The sequence below is a fragment of the Xyrauchen texanus genome, chromosome 30, assembly GCF_025860055.1.
Source record: "Xyrauchen texanus isolate HMW12.3.18 chromosome 30, RBS_HiC_50CHRs, whole genome shotgun sequence".
In the NCBI taxonomy this organism is placed as follows: domain Eukaryota; kingdom Metazoa; phylum Chordata; class Actinopteri; order Cypriniformes; family Catostomidae; genus Xyrauchen; species Xyrauchen texanus.
In genome coordinates this window covers 18,214,165-18,236,935 of record NC_068305.1, presented here as the reverse complement: position 1 = coordinate 18,236,935, position 22,771 = coordinate 18,214,165, and the positions used below count along the sequence as shown (strand labels likewise).

Here is a 22,771-nt window from a genome sequence, read left to right as displayed (position 1 = left end):
TATCTCTCACTCAAGAATGCACTTACCAAATTTCCATAATTCTCTCTATCATTTCCTCTTGATCTTCTAATAGACTCATATCAACCATTGGTTTTGGAGTTTTCCAAGATGGATTACCATTTTAATGCAGAACAAATTGGTATATTCTCTATTCCTAGCTTTCTGGCCCACAGCCCACAATTCCGCCCAAAACTACTTTCTTCATATATTTATACTCCCAGCATACTTCTGTTATGCTGCGGGTTAGGTGTTTATCCCCTGCTCCTTGTAGGCTTGCCCAGTATGTCAGAATTTATGCAGAATGGTGACAAAAACAAAAATAATCCAGTGAGTGGCAGTTCTGTGGATGGAAATGCCTTGTTGATGAGAGAGGTCAACAGTAAATGGCCAGACTGGTTAAAACTGACAAAGTGGTAACTCAGAATTGTGGTGAGAAGAATATCATGTCAGAAAGGTATTATGAGATATGGGTTGGTGCTGTTTTAGTAGCATGAGGGGATCTACAAAATATTAGGCAGGTGATTTTAATGATGTAGCTGATCAGTGTAAATATATCTATTATCAAGAGAATCCATTCTAGTAAAGCTAATTATCAAGTTAAAGCCTATATAATTCATAGTCTGGAAATGTAATATATACACAACCACAATTTTAAAGTTATTTCCAATATCCAAAATGTGTTTCAAACAGTTGTCATTAGAAATACCACATCGAATCGGGGAGTGAGTAAACAGGCATCCGGCCCGAATACAGGAGACAGAGGTGCAGGTAACAGGGATTGGCTCAGGCAGGTGGGATTCTAAACGGATCTGGCCTGAGTGTATTTTGCTACCTGCGATTAGCCATTTTTCATGCCCCTGTTGTGCTGTCCTATTTCTAAACAAGTCTATAAATTAGTATTTAATATCCAATACTATTTTAATATCCAATCATACAGTTTAACTGAAAGCAAAAGCTGTATCACAAGTCAATTTAAAAGTAACAGAAGAGCACTGATATTAAGAATATAGCCATATTTGAACAGCTACATTCATATTTAAATTATAACTTTTAAGATTATGTTTGTTTATCACATATCTTTATATTGCGTTAAAATCTTCTGATCTTTACTTTCACTTTTAATTAAATGCTGTAAGGCACTAAAGCCAGTCATTGTTGTCTATTAACTTCTCTGAAACATCTATAAAAATGATCAAATATGACAAACATGAATTAAATATGTGAATGAAAAAATTAAAAGCTTAAAATAACAATTAGAGAACATTCTGTGTAATTTCTTTTAAGGTTGTCCCACAAAAATCTCCCTGCAACGTTCTGAGAACGGTATAGTTTATGGTTGCAAAAATACAACCTAAAGAGAACGTTCCTAGAACGTTAGAAGAAAAAATTAACTAACGGCAACCAAAGGCTAACGTTAAAGGAACGTTCTCTGTTTACTGGGGTTTAGAGATTATTTACAACGAGCACATCGCTTGCAACATGTTATATCACGCCCTAGACTCTCGAATTGAACGCCTTTTTTACGCAGTGACTCCCCTCCTCTGCACGAAATGGTTTGATCCAGTGGACTGTTGCAATGTTTCGGGAGAGAGCAGATACAGATACAGATATTGAACATATTTTAGCGGAGCGGCAGCTTCTTCAACAGTGATGGAAGGTTTCGCTACAGTGTAGACTCATGTATTTTCTTCTAAACACCCTAACAAGTACGAGCACTGCATCGGTATTGCGAAATGCATGCGGCGACTACCAATTTCTTCATTTGTTGTCTCTCTGTACTGGTTCGTATGTACCAATGTTGGTAGAAACGGGGGCTCTACACAAACCCGGACAACCTTAACATAATCGGAAAGTTGATTGGATTGCGGGCCTCGCGATGATACGTGTTTTGCAGATTTGATCCCCACATACTTTTACAGTGCGCGAGGAAGTGAAGGAACAGATTGGGCGACACGGACCGATAAATTGCCGACAATGAACGTGGAATTACCTCCAGTTGCAACATGGCTGCTTCTTAGATGTTTATTGGAAAAGTTCAGCCCCGAACATTAAGAAAGTTTTATTATTAATCTCATGCAAATAAAAAGGACATTTTCTGACATAACTCCACTCTAGTTTGGACTGGACTGGATAGGACTCCACAGGAAATCTGCGCGAGATTTGCTCGCCGTCATTCGGGTTGGTTCCTATATGAACAAACCAACACCGAGGACTTTCCGTGAATATTCTCGCTATTTACAACATTCTCAACTTCGTGGAAGACGTGCAGTCGCAGGTTAGAAAATGCATTTCTCCATCCCTGAGACGGAAGTCCGCTCCGATGAAAATGGATCTACACATGTGGTAAGGTCGATGTACATACAGCTTTGTAATTTGGAGACACGGTCGAAACATCAGTGAATCCAAGTTAGTTTTGACAAAATTTGGAATAAAGCGTCACAAACAAACACACACACACACACACACACACACACACACACACACACACACACACACACACACACACGTATCTTCAATTCCAAAACAGATTTCTTATTTTATTAGACTTCACACCCATTGTAAAATGCTCAGAAAAACTTCAATTTTATGGCATACGACACTTTGGGGGCAATATGCGTTTATAGTAGGCTATATGTGTGTTTAATTGTTTTATATTAATTATATTAAACTCTATGGCCGTTTTACCCAAAAATGTCAAACCAAAAGTAGCCTATTTAGCCTACTTTTGTTTGACGGTCGTATGAAATGTCTGTAAACGACAGACATTTTTATTCATGCTTCTAAGTTTTAATGCCGCATTCTCGATCTATTTAGTTGATATTAGATGTAACTAATAAGTCTATCACATCTACTGTTTACACCAGCTATTGGCGGAATTGTTGCTCAGACTCAGACTACCGCTGCCAAGTGTCTGTCACATCACATGACTCAATGAATAACAAATACAGGCACACTGACAAGGGATTATTGCATTAAAAGGTAGAAGCAGACCAGGAAAGCTTTGTCAGTCTCAGAATGGTGTCTTCGCATTTCTCCAGCTGAGGCTGACGAGGCTACATCTGCATCGCACTACATAATGTCTGATCTGCCTGAATCCTTGCTCGTAGGTGTTGTGTCTGCAGATGTGCGGCGTATGGTGTTGATTCCGTAGCCACCAAATAATTTGAAATAAATAATAATAAACAAGTACTCCACCGAGCAATGACGCATGGATGCTTTTAGTACTCTAAAAGGGATAGTTCACCCACAAATTAAAGTTCTGTCATTATGTACTCAGCCCCATGACGTTCCAAACATGTATTACTTTTTTCAGTGGGACACAAAAGGTAAAGTTTTGAAAAAAAATTGCTGGCTTGGCTTGGAATCGTAAAGATTTGTTTCCTCCCTGATAATTATCGATCTATAGCTGTATTTATATCTGAAAAATTGCAGATAATCATTGCACAATAGTTTTTGTCTCTTCATACATATTTCTTAACACAGTTTTGGTAAAGTGTTTGTGACAGGGTAACTTAAATGGGGTCGCACACTGGACTGATCTGTAATGGTAGCCTGCTGGTACGTGCTGTGTGGCATGTGTAAACCTTACTACTCTAGTCTCCATGCGCACTAGCGACTGACGCTAGCGGCTGAAACCTTTAGCCTCCTTGTTAGCGCGCCCGACTCCCATGCTAGAGACTCCGGTTCGGAGCAGGACCGGGTACACGTCTGTCGGGTGGCATGGCACGTTCTAAAATTCGAAACAATTATTTTCTATGAATGTACGCACACCGCACATGCCCAGCTACGACTTCTGAGGCTGCTCAAAATTCTTAAGTACCACTGAGCCCAACTCTCATTGTTTTTCATTCAATTCGATCCATATCATTATGAAAGGACATAGATTATTTACTCCAGCCATCACTAGATGATATATTGTGTACATGTATCTTTCATATAGCCTACATCATGTATTTTTGTTTCGTTAAATGTATGTCTTTTTGTGGTTTGACAGATTGAATGAAACATTCAAGGCTACATACAGAGAAACTGCATAATAAACTCCGCCATTTCTAATCGTTCAGTTTGTACATTTGCAACGGTTTCATTTGTAACCTGCAAACTCATCGGTCACATTGTTCAAGTACATAAGCCTTAATAACTTTAGTGTGTATGGTGACTTGATTCACAACTTTTGACTGCCACCTGCACTGCATTGACCTGTTCTTATTAAGTACAGTACATTTTATATCACCCCCTTGTGGTTTCCCAAAGCTATCACGCCAAGCTACATTAAATGTAAGGCCAGCTGACTGTGAATTAGAAAGCACACAAATTAGCTAATGTTAAGATATCAATGCCTCAAAACATATCGAGAAAAATAATGTGGTGATCAATAATCGATGTATCAACATTTTATAACATTCCTATCCTAATACTAGCCACTCTTTGCCATATAATGACAGTGAATGCTGACTGGGGCCGTCAAGCTCCAAAATGTAAAATAAAAAAACACCATAAAAGTGACTTGCATTCAAAGTCTTTTAAAGGTGTGTATATACTTAGCTTTGTGTGTGCAACAAACTAAAATTTAAGTCTGTATATACTGAAAACTTTGACATCCACTCTTTCTAGTGTCCATGTAAATGTATGTATACATGATAAATATAATGACACTGAAATTCTTCATAGATAAGTCTTTGAAGGCCTCAGAATTAAAATACAAAACAGTTGTGGCCTGATGTCTGAATGTGAACTGTAGGGCAGCAGTGATCACGTTATACTCACATTTTTACAGCTCCTAAATGTTTTTCCCTTCGCTTGGCCATGGTGTGAAGTACAACTGTTTCATTTATAACTAGACATATTATGTAACTTGATTTTTTACACAATTGTAAACGTTTTACATATTTAAATGCATTCATCCATCCATCCATCCATCTTCAACTGCTTATCCGAAGTAGTCTATAAAAAATGTCCCTTAGCCACCACAAATTTAATTTTGCTTTGCTTTGTTCCTGTTTGCGTTCAGCTTTCACACACAAAATGCGGTGGTTTTCTTCAGAAACATTTACGTCTGAACCAGAAGGTTGTCTCGCTCTATATCAGACAGGGAGCCATGTAGTACGCTTTGGATCTGTCCATGTCACAGAATATGTGGACTTTGCTGAGCCACAAAAACAAGGGGTTGCAATTTAAACCGCAAAAATCCTGTTGAAACTAAAGGGAAAATGTATGATGAAGACTTGCATGCTCATTCTTCCTTTTTTATTTTTGGAAACATATAAGTGCATGGGAGGGCATCACCCTACCTCTGTTAATGGGCTTGTTCTAACTTTGAAATCTTTGATGTCTTGTATAAGCAGTGTAGCAGAAATTGCATATCTTGGTGTCAATTATTGGGTCATGGCGTACACGTTGGTGTGGGTGTTGGACTTTATAATCACATGTAATTAATAATGTATGAAAATGTACTGTATATAAGGGAGTTCCTCTGTGAAGTCCATTGAGACAAAGCATTATGAAATGAAACAAAGCTGTGCGAAAAGTTTTTGTGTCACAACTGCACTGTATTGTTTGTAGAACTTAAAATTGAAATAAAATCGAAATTGTGAAATGACAGCACAAGTATTAAACTGCAAGGGCTGGAATTTAATTAAATAAATAGTCTTCACGCGCTGCTCTCTGCGGTTACTGCATGTGCGCAGCTCTGTTCTCTGTAGTGTTACACATACTCAAAAGTATGCGTGAGGTTAATGAGTGAGGGTGTTGTACTGCATTAACCGCATTCTAGATTCTCTAATTGCACATTAGCATAATAATACGCTTGGCCACTAAATGTTACTATCAAAATCTTAAGTTACCTCATAACGCCAGGTTTTTGTGGACCGAAGAGTGGATTAGAGCATTTCTCTGCATTACAATACAATTGCCAACTTAACCACAAACAGAGATGTCCTCCACCAGTGTTCCGCCAAAATAAAAGCTTCTGCCAAAATAAAGGCTTAAGGGTTTAACCAGACCGCGTAGCCATGCTGCATGCAAGTTAAGAAATTATTACATAAATATGGTATTGTTTAAAAAAAATGTAATCAAAAATTTATATCTTATTATAAATAATGATAAGTGGGTTAAGATACTATCACAAAGTGGACAAATACAGGTACAGAATGAACCGATGTGAAGGTAATGTGAATCTGCCCCCCCCACCCCCTCTCTGTTTCACTTTATTTTTTATTTATTTAGTCTGGTTCTTTTTTTAAAGAACTCATGTGTGATAACCCTTTCTTGAAAAGTATTTCTATTGGCATGATGGAGCATCTTTCCCCATGACAAATGGAAACACTTACTAGGGTTTTTCTTTTTTTTTATGTTAACTTAATCATCATCACATTTCAAATCGCTATCGCAATATTTGTAAGAATATTACATTTTCCTAATCATTCAGCCCCTACTCGACTGAAGATTTTAAAGGCCACACAACCCACAAGAATACCCAAAGAAATGTTTTGCTGTCTCCACCACTCCACCAAAGACCTTTGTGTTCAGAATGGCATTTTTCAAATTTGGCTTCCCTGTTCTAAATTCAAAGTCTTTCACTTGCAAACCTCTGAACTTTATAGACCACCTCGACTTGTTTTGATTGCTGTCTAGTTGATACAATGCAATGCATTATTGCTACATGTACTCATCTCATCCACACTGGAACAGCATTTTCGGAAAATAATCGGCTCTCTTGTATTGCATTTTTTGGAAAATTATGATTTAAAACAACGAAAAACTTAATTGTGATAATGAAATTTGCACTATGAAATTCCACACCTGAAGAGTGTGTGGGCGGACATTGTCCATGTGCAAACCAGCAAAAATTATACTCTATGAGAGTGTAATGTTAAAAAGAAACTTTACATTAAACTGATATCCTTATCCATTGTGAATATTCAGTATAGCTTTGTACGAAGCACCACAATTCACCTGTCAAAGTTTACCAGGTTTTTCAAAGCTAAAAGTCCTTTATGCAAAATTAACGCAAATTCCCATTGAGATGACTAAACTTGCCCATGGAATTTTGCCGTGTGAAGGTAAATGAGTGATTTGATAAAATTATCAAATAATAGTCTTGATTATTAGTTGCACTGCACTTTATAATTTAAATGTAATTTTTATTGTTTTCCCCACTGCACCTTTTTTTTTACAACCCAACACAAGCTGGACCAACATCTAGCCTAACATTCTTCAAACAACTTCATAGGTGCTATATGATGAGTATTCATGAGAAAAATAGACCAGGAAGTCAAACAATAGCTCGTAAATTTGATTTCCCCAAATTACCACATTTTGTATGTTAACCGTAAACAATGCAGTTTCAGAAAAGACAAACTGGCAGCTTACATTCTTGTGACAACAAATGGGGAGAAAAATTGTTGCATATTGAAATATGATCACCTTCCTGATTGTATGTGTTGGCATAGATGCAATATCAACAACAGTTGGAAAGTTGAAAGAAAGGTCGGAACCTGAGAAGAATATGGTGAACTGAATGCATATGTCAAGGCTGTGATTTCCATGGTGAATTATAAAGGGGAGACAGCTTGATATTCTTGTATGGCTGAAATAAGAGCAGGAGTCTGAACTCTCTTTGACATTGCCGTCCCACAAGCTGTTTTGATGTATAATTTTTCTCTTTTACCAGAAGACTGTAAATGATTGGCATAAATTGTTTGATATCTGTGTCAAAACATGTTCCCCATTAAAATTATTAACCTGTTCCCATGAAGTGACTTATCCAGATGTGTTGTTGATACTGAGTGTTTACTCGAGAGGCGATTAAATTGTACCGTAGTTTAGATGCTCATAATTATTGAATTATCGGAAATGAGGGATCTAACGAGTTCTAACGAATAATATAATGAAGTCTTAATTAAAAGTAATGTTCTTGTTTTTTTTTTTCTGCTACTCCGAGAACTTTGCACTTTGATGCTGTAAAGTATTGTTGACTTTTGTGTGAAAAATTGCTTGTTGTGTTCAACATTTGTAAGTCGTTTTGGATAAAAGTGTCAGCTAAATGACCAGCACTACTCAGCTTTATTCATTATAATGGGAGAGATCTATAGTCACTTTAAGAGCTCTGCCACTCAAACTTACAATTAGCTGGCATAAAATTTGTTCACCTACCAGATATAAGATGTGTGCTTCAGTTTTTAGTACTGCATGTATCCAGCTGTCTTACTTCACTGCAGAGGTTTGTGCATCCATTTGTGGTTGCTCTTTTGGCAAGGCATCCAGAGATCATCCAGCCGCCAAACCATATAGTCCACATTTCAATAATGGCATTTTATGACAATCGTGTTAACGTTAGTAATGTTAATCTTGTTAAAGCCACTTTGAATGAAGTGCCTCCCACTGTTGTTTTGAATGAGTTAGAACTAGGAGGAAATGTTCAAGGGACAAAGACTTCACTTCCTTGAGCCAACAAATAGTCCTTGAAATGGTCTATAGTCAGGGGTTAAATTGGGATTTCGGAGGTGGGGGAACCCTAAAACCCTGTGATGTAGTTCACAGAATAAATTTTTTCTTTCAGATGAATCAATTTGACTGGGATCATATGATTATGGTAATGATTATGATCGTATGATTTGTCTGTCATTATTTATGTCCTTATTCATCTTAATTGTGAAAATACAAAATTACATTTTAATATTTGAATTAGTGTTTTACATTAGATGACAAAAAACTTGAATGAGAATGATACATTTGATAAAAATCTGACGACAGCTGGGACAAGTTTACCTTCTTTTTGACCTAGGTTGGGAGTCATCTTATGCTAAACTTATATCTAATTATGTTACAAAAACCTTCCACACAACTACCTTTTATTCAAATTGTTGTTCTGACTATATCATTTGAAATGAAAACATCTGCATTAAATTATAAAGAGTTTAAAATTCTTCATTGTGTCATGAAGAAGCATGCACAGGGAATCCCTCCATAATTGCTTGAAAAACAAATTCCCAAAAGAAAACACACACATAATAAAAATACATGCTGAATCAACAGAAATGAAGTACACGCATAAATATACAAATAACAGTGAAACCTTTTACAGTGTGTTAGTCAAGTGGTCTTTTGATCTATGTTGATGTTGGATGCAAGGAATTCCAGATTCAAAACCCCTTCATGAATAAAGCGTTTAAATAAACTAAGCAAATTTGCTACTGATTTCTATGAATCAGAGATCGGACCACGGCGCAAAACAGAAGTGGAACGCACGTCTATATGCAGGAGCGCATGGTCTTGTGCAGCTCTCGAATATATTGCCTCTACCAGTGTACGCAACTGACTAGGACAAAGCATAATGAACTAGAAATGTTTTTTGAATAAGTACACTCTTTAAATAGAGACTGAATATGTCATATGGATCAAACGAAAATTGCATCTGAGAAATGGAATGAATTGACAAACAAGCATTTTTTTTTTTTTTTTGAATCGAAGGTGGTGATAAACCAATATATCGGCCAGGCTGATTAATCCTTTGTGACCAATAATTTTGCCTGCTTGGCTGATTTCCAGCTAGTGTCATTTCCAGAATTTATCACTAGCACTTGTTCTGTTTTCCAAACTATTTTTAATAGTTTTTCAATTAAATTAAGCATTTTTGTGTAGCCGACATCTTATATAATCATTAAATCTTTTATAGGCTATATTGACATTATATTGGTCATCTGCCAATTAAAAAAAAAAACATATTATTAGACAGTTTTGTTTCCATGTTGTATTATGTTCTGTTTATTATGTCTGTCTATAAAGATTAAGTTTGTTCTCTTTTCAGGCTTACAATATCCATGTCAATGGTGTCTTGCATTGTCGAGTACGATACAGCCAACTCTTGGGTCTGCATGAACAGGTGAACCACATTTTCATCATTTGTCTTTTTTGCAACAAGGATTGCCTTGGAAAACTGGCACATTAAAAGCAATATTTAAACAAGTTGGGAATCACTGACTATTAAATAAATCAGTTAATGCTCTAGATGCAGTCTGAGAGAAATTAACATTCTCAGCAATACAACATTTGACTGAAATTGAAACAAAATATCGTCTGCATGAGTTTGAAAGATAGTTGGAACAAAATTGCCTTTGGATGGAGAGCCAATAAAATATTCTTTCCTTGACATTCAGATTCAAATATCCACAATGATCCACTGTGATGCACTGATCATATTTCATGTCTAACTTTTCATTTTCATATTATGATTGGATTTGTTAAAAAAGAAAAGAAACTATTGTGTCTTGAATATTGGTCTGTTTTTTACTTTGTTACTATTTCTTTTTTGTTGTGATGATTTAATGTCTATTGTGCAGTAAGTTGAAAGAGAAGCATACAGCCTAAATTTATCTTATTTTTGTTATGTTATTAATATCCAGGACAAGCACAGTCTGTTCACATAAATGACAAAGTTTTGTTTATAAGACGGATACATACAGAAACATTAAAGCTAGCTTGTTCCATGTCTTACTTTGTTGATTTAATCTGCCTCAATCTGGGTGGTCAGAGGACGAATCCCAGTTGCCTCCGTGTCTGAGACCGTCAACCCGTGCATCTTATCATGTGGCTTGTTGAGCGCGTTGCCACGCAGACATGGCGCGTGTAGAGGCTTCACGCCATCCACCGCAACATCCACACTCAACTCACCACGCACCCCACCGAGAGTGAACCACGTTATAGCGACCATGAGGAGGATACCCCATGTGAATCTACCTTCCCTAGCAACGAGGCCAATTTGGTTCCTTAGGAGACCTGGCTGGATTCACTCAGCATGGCCTGGGATTCAAACTAGCATACCCCAGTGGTAGTAGCCAGTGTCTTTTACCACTGAGCTACCCAGGCCCTCCAATAGTTGTTTACTTGAAGTACTCTGAGTTTATTTTGGATGTGCTGCAGGGTAAATGTTCTTTAGGCTAATCTTCTTAGTTGTGCGTCTTATTCAAGTAATTGGATAAAGGGGTAATTTCAATCCTCTCTAGGAAGGACACTTCTTTGTTTTTTCCTATGTTATAAAGCTGTGAGCATATTCTCCATTATTGACTAGTATGAGTCAATGAAAATCTTGTAATGGGAATCTGCATGTTGAGTATCCTAACACCTTCTGCCAATTGCATCACCACTAAATCATGTTTCCTCATGAAGAAAAGAAAACTTCAGTGATCTCACCATCCATGTGTTGTTGTATCACAGCCTCTGTTGCTAGGTAACTGGGCGTTGAGGGCCTAGTCAGATCATATGCAGCTTGTGGAGGTTGTCATTGAGTGGAGATGCAGTTAACCCTTAGAAGACATCCCTTTCATTTATCAAATTTGAAAAACTGACCTTTTGTAAAAAATGTATAATTTGTTCACACTATTATTTTAACTTTGTTTATGAACATGCATAACACACGTAAGCACTATTAATTATGTAATTAAATTAAACCGTAATTGCTGTTTGTTTTGCATTGTGTCATTGATTAAAATCCCAATGACACAGATGGTACAACAGCGGGCAAAGTTTTAGGGGATGCTCAAGTTTATACAGATTTATTAGCCCAGTGCCTGAGAGACCCATAGTCAGCATGCACGGCAGCGAAATGCACATTGGCCAAGGGCAGACATGTTCATCTGTAAAGTTTTGTCCACTGAGGATAACCAAACAAGATTTTGTTTTTAGCATTTGACTTCATTAGTCTAAAATAGACAAACTTTTCTTGTGTCTTTTGTTTACCAGATAAAGAAAGAATACGGAACTAATGTGGTGCCAGCTTTTCCTCCAAAGAAGCTCTTCACTCTCACACCAGCTGAAGTCGAGCAGAGGAGAGAACAACTAGAGAAGTACATGCAAGCTGGTAAGAAACACTTGGCACGTACTTGACCTGAAAAGTTCCATGTTAAAAGGCTAGTTCACTCATTTATACTCACCCTATGACATTCTTTCTTCAGTAAAATACAAAATGTTTGGAGCTTGACAGCCCAAAGTCATTATTCACTAAATGCTGGGTTAGACCGTGAGTCATATGGCTTTAGTGTGATGTTCGAGTGAGTAAATAATGACAGAAGTGTCATTTTTAGGCATGCTATTCCTTTAAAATAGCTGGGTACAGAGGTTGCGCTATAAAAAAGTTTATCTGTCACTCTGACGTACAGAGTTGTAATATTTCTATTTTTGTCAGTCATATTTGTTTTCATTACATGAGTACTAGGGCTACATTAATGTGTGTAGAATCAATAATAATGGTATTTACATAACAGTGGATATACTGTATAATTGATTTTGACTCCCCAAGTGAGTCTGGTGAATCCATGGAGTTCTAGGGTGAACGTTCTACTATACATGTCAGCCGCTGCACTAAAACAAGTTTTTTTTAAATTTTGTTACATGAGGCTTTAGAGGAAATAACAATCCGTACAAAATGCATACATACATGCACAAATTGGAGAACTTCAATACTCCACTAAAATAACTGAGAATTTTGCTCTGAACATAATGTTTGCACTTAGATTAAATGCAGGTATAATTGGCAGAAACGATACGCCTCTTATTTCACGCTTTTTGTTATACTTTTTAGCACTTTAATTATTATGTCAGTGTGTTACTGCATGATGATAATAATATCATGAAATCTTAGACTCCGCACTAAATCCCAACATAAGTAGTCAAAAGAGATGCCTATTGCATGTACAGAATGGCGATGCCGTTTGTCCACTTGTGATTGGATCGACCGAAGCGCATCTTTAATTCTAGGAGAGTGAGTGAGTGAAGTCAAAATAAGCACTAAGTGAAAATGGTTTCTTTTTATCTGTGAAAATTATGGACAGCATTTGGAATTATCTGTCAGTGTCTAAGAAAATTGGTACATGATGAAGAATTTACTGGTAATGCAATCCTGGGCTGGGTCAATCTTCAAATGGAGTGGCAAATGAGAGGCAGAATTGTATCCGAATACTTATTCATTTAATAATAGTCTTTATTAAAGTTTAGAATACTATAACCAGTTAAATTAAACATTTACATTTTTTTAAATAATTGTATTGAAATACTAGCTACACATTCGCTTTTGTATGTGGTATTACCAGTTTTTACCAGTATTACCCATTCTGGGTTGTTCACTTGCTATTGCAAATTAAGGTTTATGCATTTTCTGTCTACGATATTGGGTAGGTCAGCCAACTGTTTAACTGTCAATCTAATCTCAAGCCAAAGTGTACTACTGACTTTATCTACATGACCAAGATCAGCCTTTAAGGGATAGTTCACCCCAAAATGAAAATTGTCATAACTTACTCACCCTTATTTTTTGATCCGTGGAACACAAAAGGTGAATTTATGAATATCTTGGCCACTTTATTCCATATAATAAAAGTGAATGAGGACTGGGGCTGTCTAACTCCAAAATGACAATATAGCACCATAAAATCATCACACAATTGGGTCTATATGACTGCTATATCCTTCTGATGTCATTCATTGACTTTAATGTAAGGTTTGCATGAGTATAAGTTGGCACATTATTCACATTTGGGTAAACTATTCCTTTAATCCCTCATAAGAGGTTCTGTATGCCTGACTGAGTCATTCCTGCAGTTCCTGAAAGAGAATGGATCTTGTTGGTATTCTCCACTGGCATAACTGTGAGAAAACAGATCAGACACACACAATAAAAGATGTTGTGGAACATTTTTGGGCCACCAATATCATAAAGTGTTGAGGATTTTGTGATGTTTTACTTGTAACAGGTTAGTGGTGAGGTTTTCTACACAAAGGGAAATCAGTGGTGCTGGCAGCACCAGAACCGTTTGCTTTTATCCATTCCAGCACAGGCACTTCTATTCAACAAGCTGAGCCTTGTTGAGCTTATTTGCTCACAGTCTGGGAGCTGTTCTTGGCCTGGCCTCAACTCTGTTACATCATTGAGTTACGCAGTTATGGAAAATTAACAGTCACAAACACATGCTGTTCAGAGCGACTATTTCATTAGTTTGTGCTAATGTCTCATGTCATGCATGTGGTTGTTTGCCAGTGTGCCATGTTGAAAGTGAAAGTTTATTTAGTTTGCCTCCAACATTTTTTTTTTATTTTTTAACTAAGGTTATTTTGAGTCAGGGAGCCATGGTGTTATTTTTAAAGAGAAAGACTGCATTGTATACCAGATTAGTTTGATTTAACATGATTTTGATGTTGCATAATAACATAGAAGTTTCTTTATAGTTCAAACGAGACAGAACTCTTGTTAATGTAATATCGTACAGTCATTTTTTGCAAGTAATTCAGAAATCTTAAGGCCATAATTTAGGCTCTAATTTAGGCTCTAACCGGAATGAGGAAGTTGTTTGAAAAATGTTCCCTCAAGGCACACAAGCACATCCTGATAATCATTCTACAAACATTCGAAAAGGAAATCCATGATGCTTGAGGCTTGAACCTTTTAAAGAACCTTATAATTTGATATAACAATGCCACATTCAGCAGCAGTGCTGGGGAGTAGCTAATTACAAGTAGCAATAATAACAAGGAATATTATTTTGAAACTCTGCAGTTTTTCTGTCACATTGTATAGGGTGAGTTCAGTGTATAGATATAAATGAGTGCATCGAGTGAGCAAAGGATCAAGCAAACAAATGTATTGCATGCACTCTCCTAATTTCAGCATTCTCAAGTAGCAACAGGTAAACACAAAAAAAAGATCAGGTCAATGTTCGCTCAAATGTCTTCACAGAAGTCGCTCCACTGCATTTTATGTGCACATTTTGATATTGAAATAAATGTGTAGTTAAATGTTTATTTTTGTTTGTTACATTTTTTGTAATTATTAGTGCAAATAAAATTTTCAGTTTGATGCTGTCGGGCTGTCACCCTCATTGTGTTTGTGCCAAATAAATACCACTCTGTCAGAAATCAGAATGCTACTGTGTTTGTAATATTATAGTAAAATAGTGAACAATGTTACCTATATAGCATCTGTTAAAGTTACTGTAGTGTTACATTTGTACTTTTTAGATTGTATTTGAGTTGATTGTGCTTGTAGCCTGGCAAGGTTTCAAATTTTCAAAGTAGCTTCTAAACACTGTTCAGCATTTTCTTGTCACCTTCAATTTTCACCAACTTTACCCCCTTTTTTGTCTCTCCTTAGTTCGTCAAGACCCCATTCTAGGATCCAGTGAGATGTTCAACAGCTTTTTGAGAAAAGCTCAACAGGTGGAAATTTCTATATTCTATTTACTTATAAATATTAATTTAAAAACTGCCACTAAGTGAAGTGTATTGTTAGCACCAATACTGTTTGCAAGATTCAGTAAACATACAGGTATAATGAAGAAATTATTAATTTTGATAATTATCATGACATTGCATGATTATTCATATGCTTTTGAAAGCATGCCTTTACAACTAAATTATTATGTTTTAATTTCCATGTTCAAACATTTCTTTCCCATAAGGTTCTTTCCCCATTTGCCCTTTTAACTTGATAAGTAATATTTAAAACGTTTATTTATGCTTTAACTTTATCTAGGACAGCTAAAAACTGAAATAATACAGTTGCCTGCCATAACAGCTTGGGTGGGTGGGGGGGGGCGCGGTGTAACAATTTTCACTAATCTTGCCCTCCTAGTCAGTGAGCCTGTCACATTTACCGATTTAAAAACAGAGGGAAGGTATCACACTTAAAGAATGCCTTTGACTTTGTTCCGTGCCTTATCAATTCAGCGGTAGTATAAATATTTATTACAACCTGGCTACTCATCGTTATTGTATATTTACACTTTTTCTTTTAATGGTCTCATGATATGAGATATGAGATATGTCATACAAACATACGTGCTGACTCCAAAGAGCAATAAACTTCTCCTCCAAATGCATCGTCCACGAGTGCTTGCCAGACGGCATGCTTTTTCTAAAAATTTGCTTCTGTCCTCTGGCATAAAAACACTTTGTACATGAACTGCACTCAATGGTCATTGCCTTGGTGGTGTGTTTCCGCCCCATCCACAGCCAGTGATATTTTCAAGCAAGCCGGATGTGTATTTTCAGTGTTTCAAGGCATTAACTCAGCTGGGAGTCCAGACAGTCAAGTGATTAACACCTCCTGCTGAGAGGTTCTAATGGGAGCTCTGTCTCCTTCTGCCTGGCCAGTGAATGATAATGAAGTGAACACATGAAAATCATTCAAAAACTCAGCTAGTGTAGAGCCAGCTTAAAATGCTAAAGTGAGTTATAGCGACTCGAGTCACCAAGCAGAATTGCAAAAATATTCTGTTTTTAACAGATTCCACAAAATCGGAAGATTCCCCATTATAATGCAGTCTGCAGGAATATAATAATAGATTAGATTTGGCCTTTTTTATTTTCTAATCTTTGTAAAGATCAGCTGCTGCTCTGAGACCCCGTGCCTCAGTGGCAGATGAAACATGCAGGAAAGGGCAAAAAAGATGAATTTGCAGAAAGTGAAGGAAAGTACAGTGATACTTTTTTCATCTATAAATAATGGTCTGCTTTAGTCAGCACTGTAGTGTTTCACATTTATGCATTTGTCAGACACAAAAATACAAAGCAAATTAAGGGACCTACACGCTAGAGCGTATGCTATTGATGGCAGAAAATTTTTTGACATTTATTCTTTTTGTAATATCACCAATAAAAATGGAATCAGACATCATTGCTGATTTTGGGGTTTCATATACAGTTGCTGAGGTATTGACAGTAAATTTGACATCTTTTTATCTTCTAGCTGCTGCAATCCACCGCTTTCTATTTTTTTTTCCCCCTTTTGGACCATCTTTGAAATGTAAAAGTGGAGCTATTTTTTGGCTTTTTGAGCAAATGGGAATACAGAATGTATATTTGCTGTGGTCTCCCATTGACCCCTATAAGTTTACACAGCTAGCTATAGGTTATTTACTTCTGCAAATGTGAAAACAGTCATTCCTTTAAATTTCCATGCACTCCCTCAAAACGAATCTGTCAAATGCCCTGTCTGAGCTTTCTCTATTGTGTAGGACCTTCAAATGTATTTAAGATATGCTGCTGATTATGCATTTTATCAGTACATGTGTTCCCTGGTAATAGAACCTGTGGTCTTGTTGCAAAGTATTCTATGCAAAGTAACTATAGTTAAAGTCAGAAGTTTACATACACCTTAGCCAAATACATTTAAACTCAGTTTTTCACAATTCCTGACCTTTCCTGACACATTCCCTGTCTTAGGTCAGTTAGGATCACTACTTTGTTTTAAGAATGTGAAATGTCAGGATAATAGTAGAAAGAATGATTTATTTCAGCTTATATTTCTTTCATCACATTATCAGTGTCAGAATTTTACATACACTTTGTTAGTATTTGGTAGCATTGCCTTTAAATTGTTTACCTTGAGTCAAACATTTTTGGGTAGCCTTCCACAAGCTTTTCACAACTTTGTAGATATTGTAGGGTATTACATATATAATTTTGAGATGTGGACAGGGTCAGTTAAAATGGGTATTTTGCATGCATTTTACCATCATTATATGTAGGGTAATTTACACGCATTGCTACATTTAGAAGGGAATTTAGGGTCTTGAAATATGTGAGCTATGAACTAAATTAAACTGTCCTTATTAGGTAAGGAAATGTATAATGGAATTAGTCGCGTTCGACAACCATAATAAATTAGATAAATGACAAATAACTAGATTATTTGTCTTAATAGATTCTCCACCATTGAAAACATAATACAATGTCTAGTTGTATCAGCTCACAATTTCTACTGTAAGGAATTAGCTTTAATAAGTGAATTATGATTAATTCACTTATTGGAGTGATATTATTCTCATGGCTTATTGAAAATAATATCACACGTATTTAGATACAGATTTGAAGCGAATATCAAAATATACCACAGTCAAATCGTCTTTGAACACAGACAAACTTTATTACTATTCTAAACATAAATCTAATCTAGCACATATATACATGAGACAGGTTGGTGAAAAGTGACAGCATGTGAAATAAATGATCAGTACAGTGAAGATTAACTCTACGGAGTCTGTTGACAATACCTTAAGAACCATTTATCCTTCTCGGAATCTACATCTATTTGCTATCGGATTACCCAAATTATTTGATTAATACACCAGCACTTTGAGCACAATATTGGAGATGTAATTGCTTGTCTTTGTGGTGTTTCCTTGCGTTCTTTGAAAGGTTCGGTTCTTGGTCGAAAGTTCGTTCCGTCGATGTTTTGATCTCTGTGTGATCGAATTTATTGTCTGTATGACTGATGATTTTAGCTGTGAAGTGAGGCCTTCTCACTCCTTCTCGAGTCGAGTCCCGAGTTCCCTTGGATCTCACATGGGAGGACATGGCCACCAGCGGAGCGACCAGACGAAGCACGTGCAGGCCGAAGAAGAGTGAGGAGATGAAGACTAGGAGCAAGAGGACGAAGGGCAAGAGGAAGAGAGGGACTTCTTCCTGTTTGGAACTATTTGAACTGAGATTGATCGCATCCTTCAAAGGTGTCCTGCGCCAATCAGAAGTGACTTTTCAGCATCACATGGTCAACTGGGCTGTCTTTTCTGACAGTTGAGTTATGGTCCTTTGTTTCAGACTTAAGAAATTCTTAAGAATTTCCCGTTCAAAAATAGTGCATATTTAATCATCAGTTAAACATGACATGTTTTTATGGATGTTATACGTGTAGGTAATAAAACATGAAAATCTCTGGCTACAAAATCATATTGGTTTTACACATTGCATTTTATCAAGTTAAACCTTATAGTTACAATTCTTAGTAGAATGAGCTAAATCATACAGGTTTAAAGATTCTGTTTATCAATTATATGTGATTGCGCATTGCTACACACATTTTAAAGAGTTCCATCAGTCTATAATCATTAATTTGTCAGGTACGAACTTTACCACAGTTCAAAGTGATTTTCAGCATTATCTAGCAATGCTAGATTAAGATGAAATGTCTTAGAGTTGTGCAAATCTGATGGTCCTTGTAACCTTACAAAAGAGAATTCTGGTTTAACTCAGGTTGCAGAGGTGCCTTTCTGACCAATCTGGACACCTGGGCTGTTTGATTTATGACGGTGAAGAATTCCAGGATTGAAAAGTTTGAAAACTCTAGATTCAAGTCATATAATTTTAAAATGTATAATCCAACAATATGCTTGTGGTCATTGTCCATTTGGAAGACCTATTTGTGACAAGCTTTAACTTCATAGCTGATGTCTTGACTCTTGAGATGTTGCTTCAATATATCCACATAATTTTCCTTCCTCATGATGCAATCTATTTTGTGAAGTGCACCAGTCCCTCCTGCAGCAAAACACCATAGCCTTGTTGCTGACATGGCGCTAAAAATGAATAAATACATTAACCATAAAAAAATTTCTGAGGTCTTTGATTTCTTTTGATTTTCCCAATGTCAAGCATAGAGGCACTGAATTTGAAGGTAGGCCCTAAAATACATCCACGGGTACACCTCCAGTTGAGTAAACCTCCTAGCAGAAGCTATTTGTCTAAAGGCTTGACATCATTTTCTGGAATTTTTCAAGCTGCATGAAGGCACAGTTAACTTAGTGTATGTAAACTTCTGACAACTGGAATTGTGATATAGTCAATTAAAACTGAAACTGTCTGTCTGTAAACAATTGTTGGAAAAATTACTTGTCATACACAAAGTAGATGTTCTAAACGACTTGCCAAAACTATAGTTTGCTAATATTAAAACATTAAAAATGAGTTTTAATGACTTCAACCTAAGTGTGTGTAAACTTCTGACGTCAAATGTAAGTTTACACTTCTCAAAGCATTTAGTGAACCTAAATTATTAAACCCCATGACATTTTAGGTAGAATTTAAAGGAAGTGAAACCTATGCTCTAAACCACAATGCTTGTATTCTTGACCTGCATTAAATGGTGTGATCGATGTTACTGGTGCTGAATGATCATCAGAATTAATTTGAGTTCACCATAAAGTTATTTTCCAAATCCCTTTAGTTGAAGTGCTGAACAGCATTGTTTCATTTCGTTTTTCGCACAGGAGACCCAGCAGATCCCCACTGAGGAGGTGCAGCTTGACATCTACTTGTCCAATGGCCAGAAGGTCAAAGTCAACATCCTCTCCTCTGACCAGACGGAAGATGTTCTTGAGGTGAGCATATTGTTTTGTGTGACTCTTTTCAAAGCACACAATAGAGTGCAACAGTCTCCATCCATTTTTCAGCCATTTGGTTCTGGAAGTATTTTTGCCATTTGTTTTTTTCATTGGGATTTCGTTAAACCTTTTTTTAAAACAGTTCTAAGCCATGAACTAAACCAACCGGCTCCATAAATCACAGCATTACAAACTTTGATTTGAAGCAAAAAGGTATTGGAAAATCGGACAAAAATACAAAGGTACAAAACTGTGTACCAATTTGGAATAAACCAAAATCCCATTGCAAATGACATAATTGATTTAAAAACAACAGAATAACAATAAAATAAATAGAATATAAAGTAACTGATATAAATTTGTACATTGTAACTATAGAAAGAAAATGTTTAACATTTTTCAGATACATACAAATGTAAAAGTAGTTTGAGAGTGTAGAGGAGACAGACTTGATTGCGTCATTTACAGTACGTCTTTGGAGTGGGCGATCGCTACTGGGCTTGTTTGGTGTGCTTTTTTGGTAGAATTAAAGTTAAAATAAAATGGACTGATGGATTCAACAGCAGCATAAACTATCGATTAATCAACCTCTTGGGTCTGTTTTTAAAGGTTAAAAACAATTGTTAAAAATCAAGAAAAAAAGAAAGGGATTTTTACTTCCGTAACCAGATTGTTGCACTCTATTGCTTTGACTTTTATTGTCTTGATGTTCTCAAAGCTCTTAAATGAATGGTTTTCAATAAGTGGCGAAGGCACAGCAGGGACATCTTGAATTTTTGAATTTCCAACTATTTATAGGAATTTCAACTAATTATCTGAAAAGAATTATAGTATTTAGTGATAATAGAAAGTTATTATAAAGTGTTTGAGAGAACAAAAAAAAAATTTATATTGGGGGGTCCCTGGTCTGAGTCTAGGATGGGTCTATAAAAGGTGCAAACTCTTCTCTGAAAAGGCCCAGTATCACAGTCAGGTTAATACCTTAATGTCATTTTAAACAGTGTTATTTTGCTTGGAAACTTCTAACTGTAATAATTGTGTAAATTAATATCTCATTCTAATACCTGAAATAAAGATACACAAGTGCTCTCAAACACGGTAAACTCTTAATTCTCTTAATGCTTAATGTATTGTACGTCATGCTGGGGGCTCCCCAGCCTGCCCGGACCCTTATCAGGTTAATCAAGCCTCTGAGAGGGATAAAGGCCGACTTCGGATGGTGGTGCGACAGAGAGAGAATGTTTACGGGCAGCTGTCTGTCCTATGTGTGTGTTTGTGTCTTTTGGTTTAAGTTTTTCGTTAAACTATTATTTATATTTTCAAGCCGGTTCTTGCTGCCTCCTTTCCATTAATCGCTTTAAAATATATTTCACACTTAACACTGCTTCAGTGAACAGGAGTAAATGTTGCTAAAATGGATTATAGTTTGGTCGAATGAACTTTTTTTATAAGCGAGGAATGAGGTGCTTTGTACTTTCAGACTAATAACAGTCCAATAAAAGCATGGCAACATAGGAAGGAACTTCAATGGTTTACTGTAATTTTAGTTTGGGTAAATAATAAGTGCAGAGATTGATGATGACATAATGTCCTCTGCAGGCTGTGGCCTCAAAGCTTGACCTCCCTGAAGAGCTGGTGGGATACTTCAGCCTCTTTCTGGTTCAAGAGAGGGGGGATGGGGGCTGCACATGTGAGTATAACATTTTAACCATCATTTGACTAAGTCATCATAAGATGTGTCCAGTTGGCTTCTGCTGGAAAAGGGCTTGCTGTTAGTAAACGGTATCTGAAAGTCAACATATTTCCTCAGCGACTGAAGCTAAATGCAGTCTTGGGCAACTCAAAAGAGAGGTCTGTGTTCTGTTGACAAGGCCGCCCACTCTTCTCAAAAGTAAACTGAGGTCAAGTAGACGATGCTTCAGTGAAGCTGTTGTTGACATGCTACACAGCACTGCTGTAGGTCTCATTTAATGAGTGGTGTTTGCTCAGGCAAGCGTCACTGCTACTATTACTCATACTTAGGGTTAAGGATTTGAACAACCCCCTAATCATAAGTATTAAACCTCAACACATCTTATTGTACGACATGCCAAGGGAAAGGTTTGTATTATTTTTTTCACAAACAATTTTCGCTTCGTGGATGATAAAGTCAAACAAATAATTAGACTTGAATTGTAGGGGACTAGATATAGGGACCAGAATATAATAGAAACTTGGAGGTGGGCTCTTTTTACTTTGAGTTTGCAACCACCCACAACACCCTAGCATCTTTGTTGTGAGTTTTGCACAGGCAAGTACGACTTACATTTTCTTGAAAAAAAAACTAGAAAATGGGTCATTAAAAAAAGGTTTTCCAAGGTCGATCAGAAATGAGAATGCTTTAAAAAAATTTAAATAGTGCGTGCGCAAAGCTTGCCACATCAAACCCAAAAAGACTTGAGGCTCTAATCGCTGCCAAAGGTGATTCAACGAAGTACTGAGGGTCTGAATACTTATGTCAATGCAATATTAGTTTTTTCTATTTAATACTTTTGCAAAGTAATTAAAAATCTGTTTTTTGCTTTGTCATTATGGGGTATGGAGTGTAGATTGATGTGAGAATGTAGCTTTTAAAGCATTTAGCA

The 22,771-nt window shown here is 36.5% G+C and overlaps 1 protein-coding gene across 2 annotated transcripts in view; it reads left to right on the top strand.

Annotated features, from left to right (window-relative positions):
* The first annotated feature begins 1,545 nt into the window (after nucleotides 1-1,545).
* The window catches only part of LOC127623993 (sorting nexin-17-like), a 36,313-nt gene continuing 15,087 nt past the window's right edge, over nucleotides 1,546-22,771 (top strand). For both annotated transcript variants that reach the window (XM_052098560.1, XM_052098559.1), the window contains exons 1-6: nucleotides 1,546-2,343; nucleotides 9,809-9,883; nucleotides 11,740-11,857; nucleotides 15,140-15,204; nucleotides 20,034-20,144; nucleotides 21,747-21,837. In XM_052098560.1, the coding sequence (XP_051954520.1) occupies nucleotides 2,284-2,343; nucleotides 9,809-9,883; nucleotides 11,740-11,857; nucleotides 15,140-15,204; nucleotides 20,034-20,144; nucleotides 21,747-21,837 (520 nt within the window). In that variant the 5' untranslated portion in view covers nucleotides 1,546-2,283. The remainder of the gene's footprint in view (nucleotides 2,344-9,808; nucleotides 9,884-11,739; nucleotides 11,858-15,139; nucleotides 15,205-20,033; nucleotides 20,145-21,746; nucleotides 21,838-22,771) is intronic.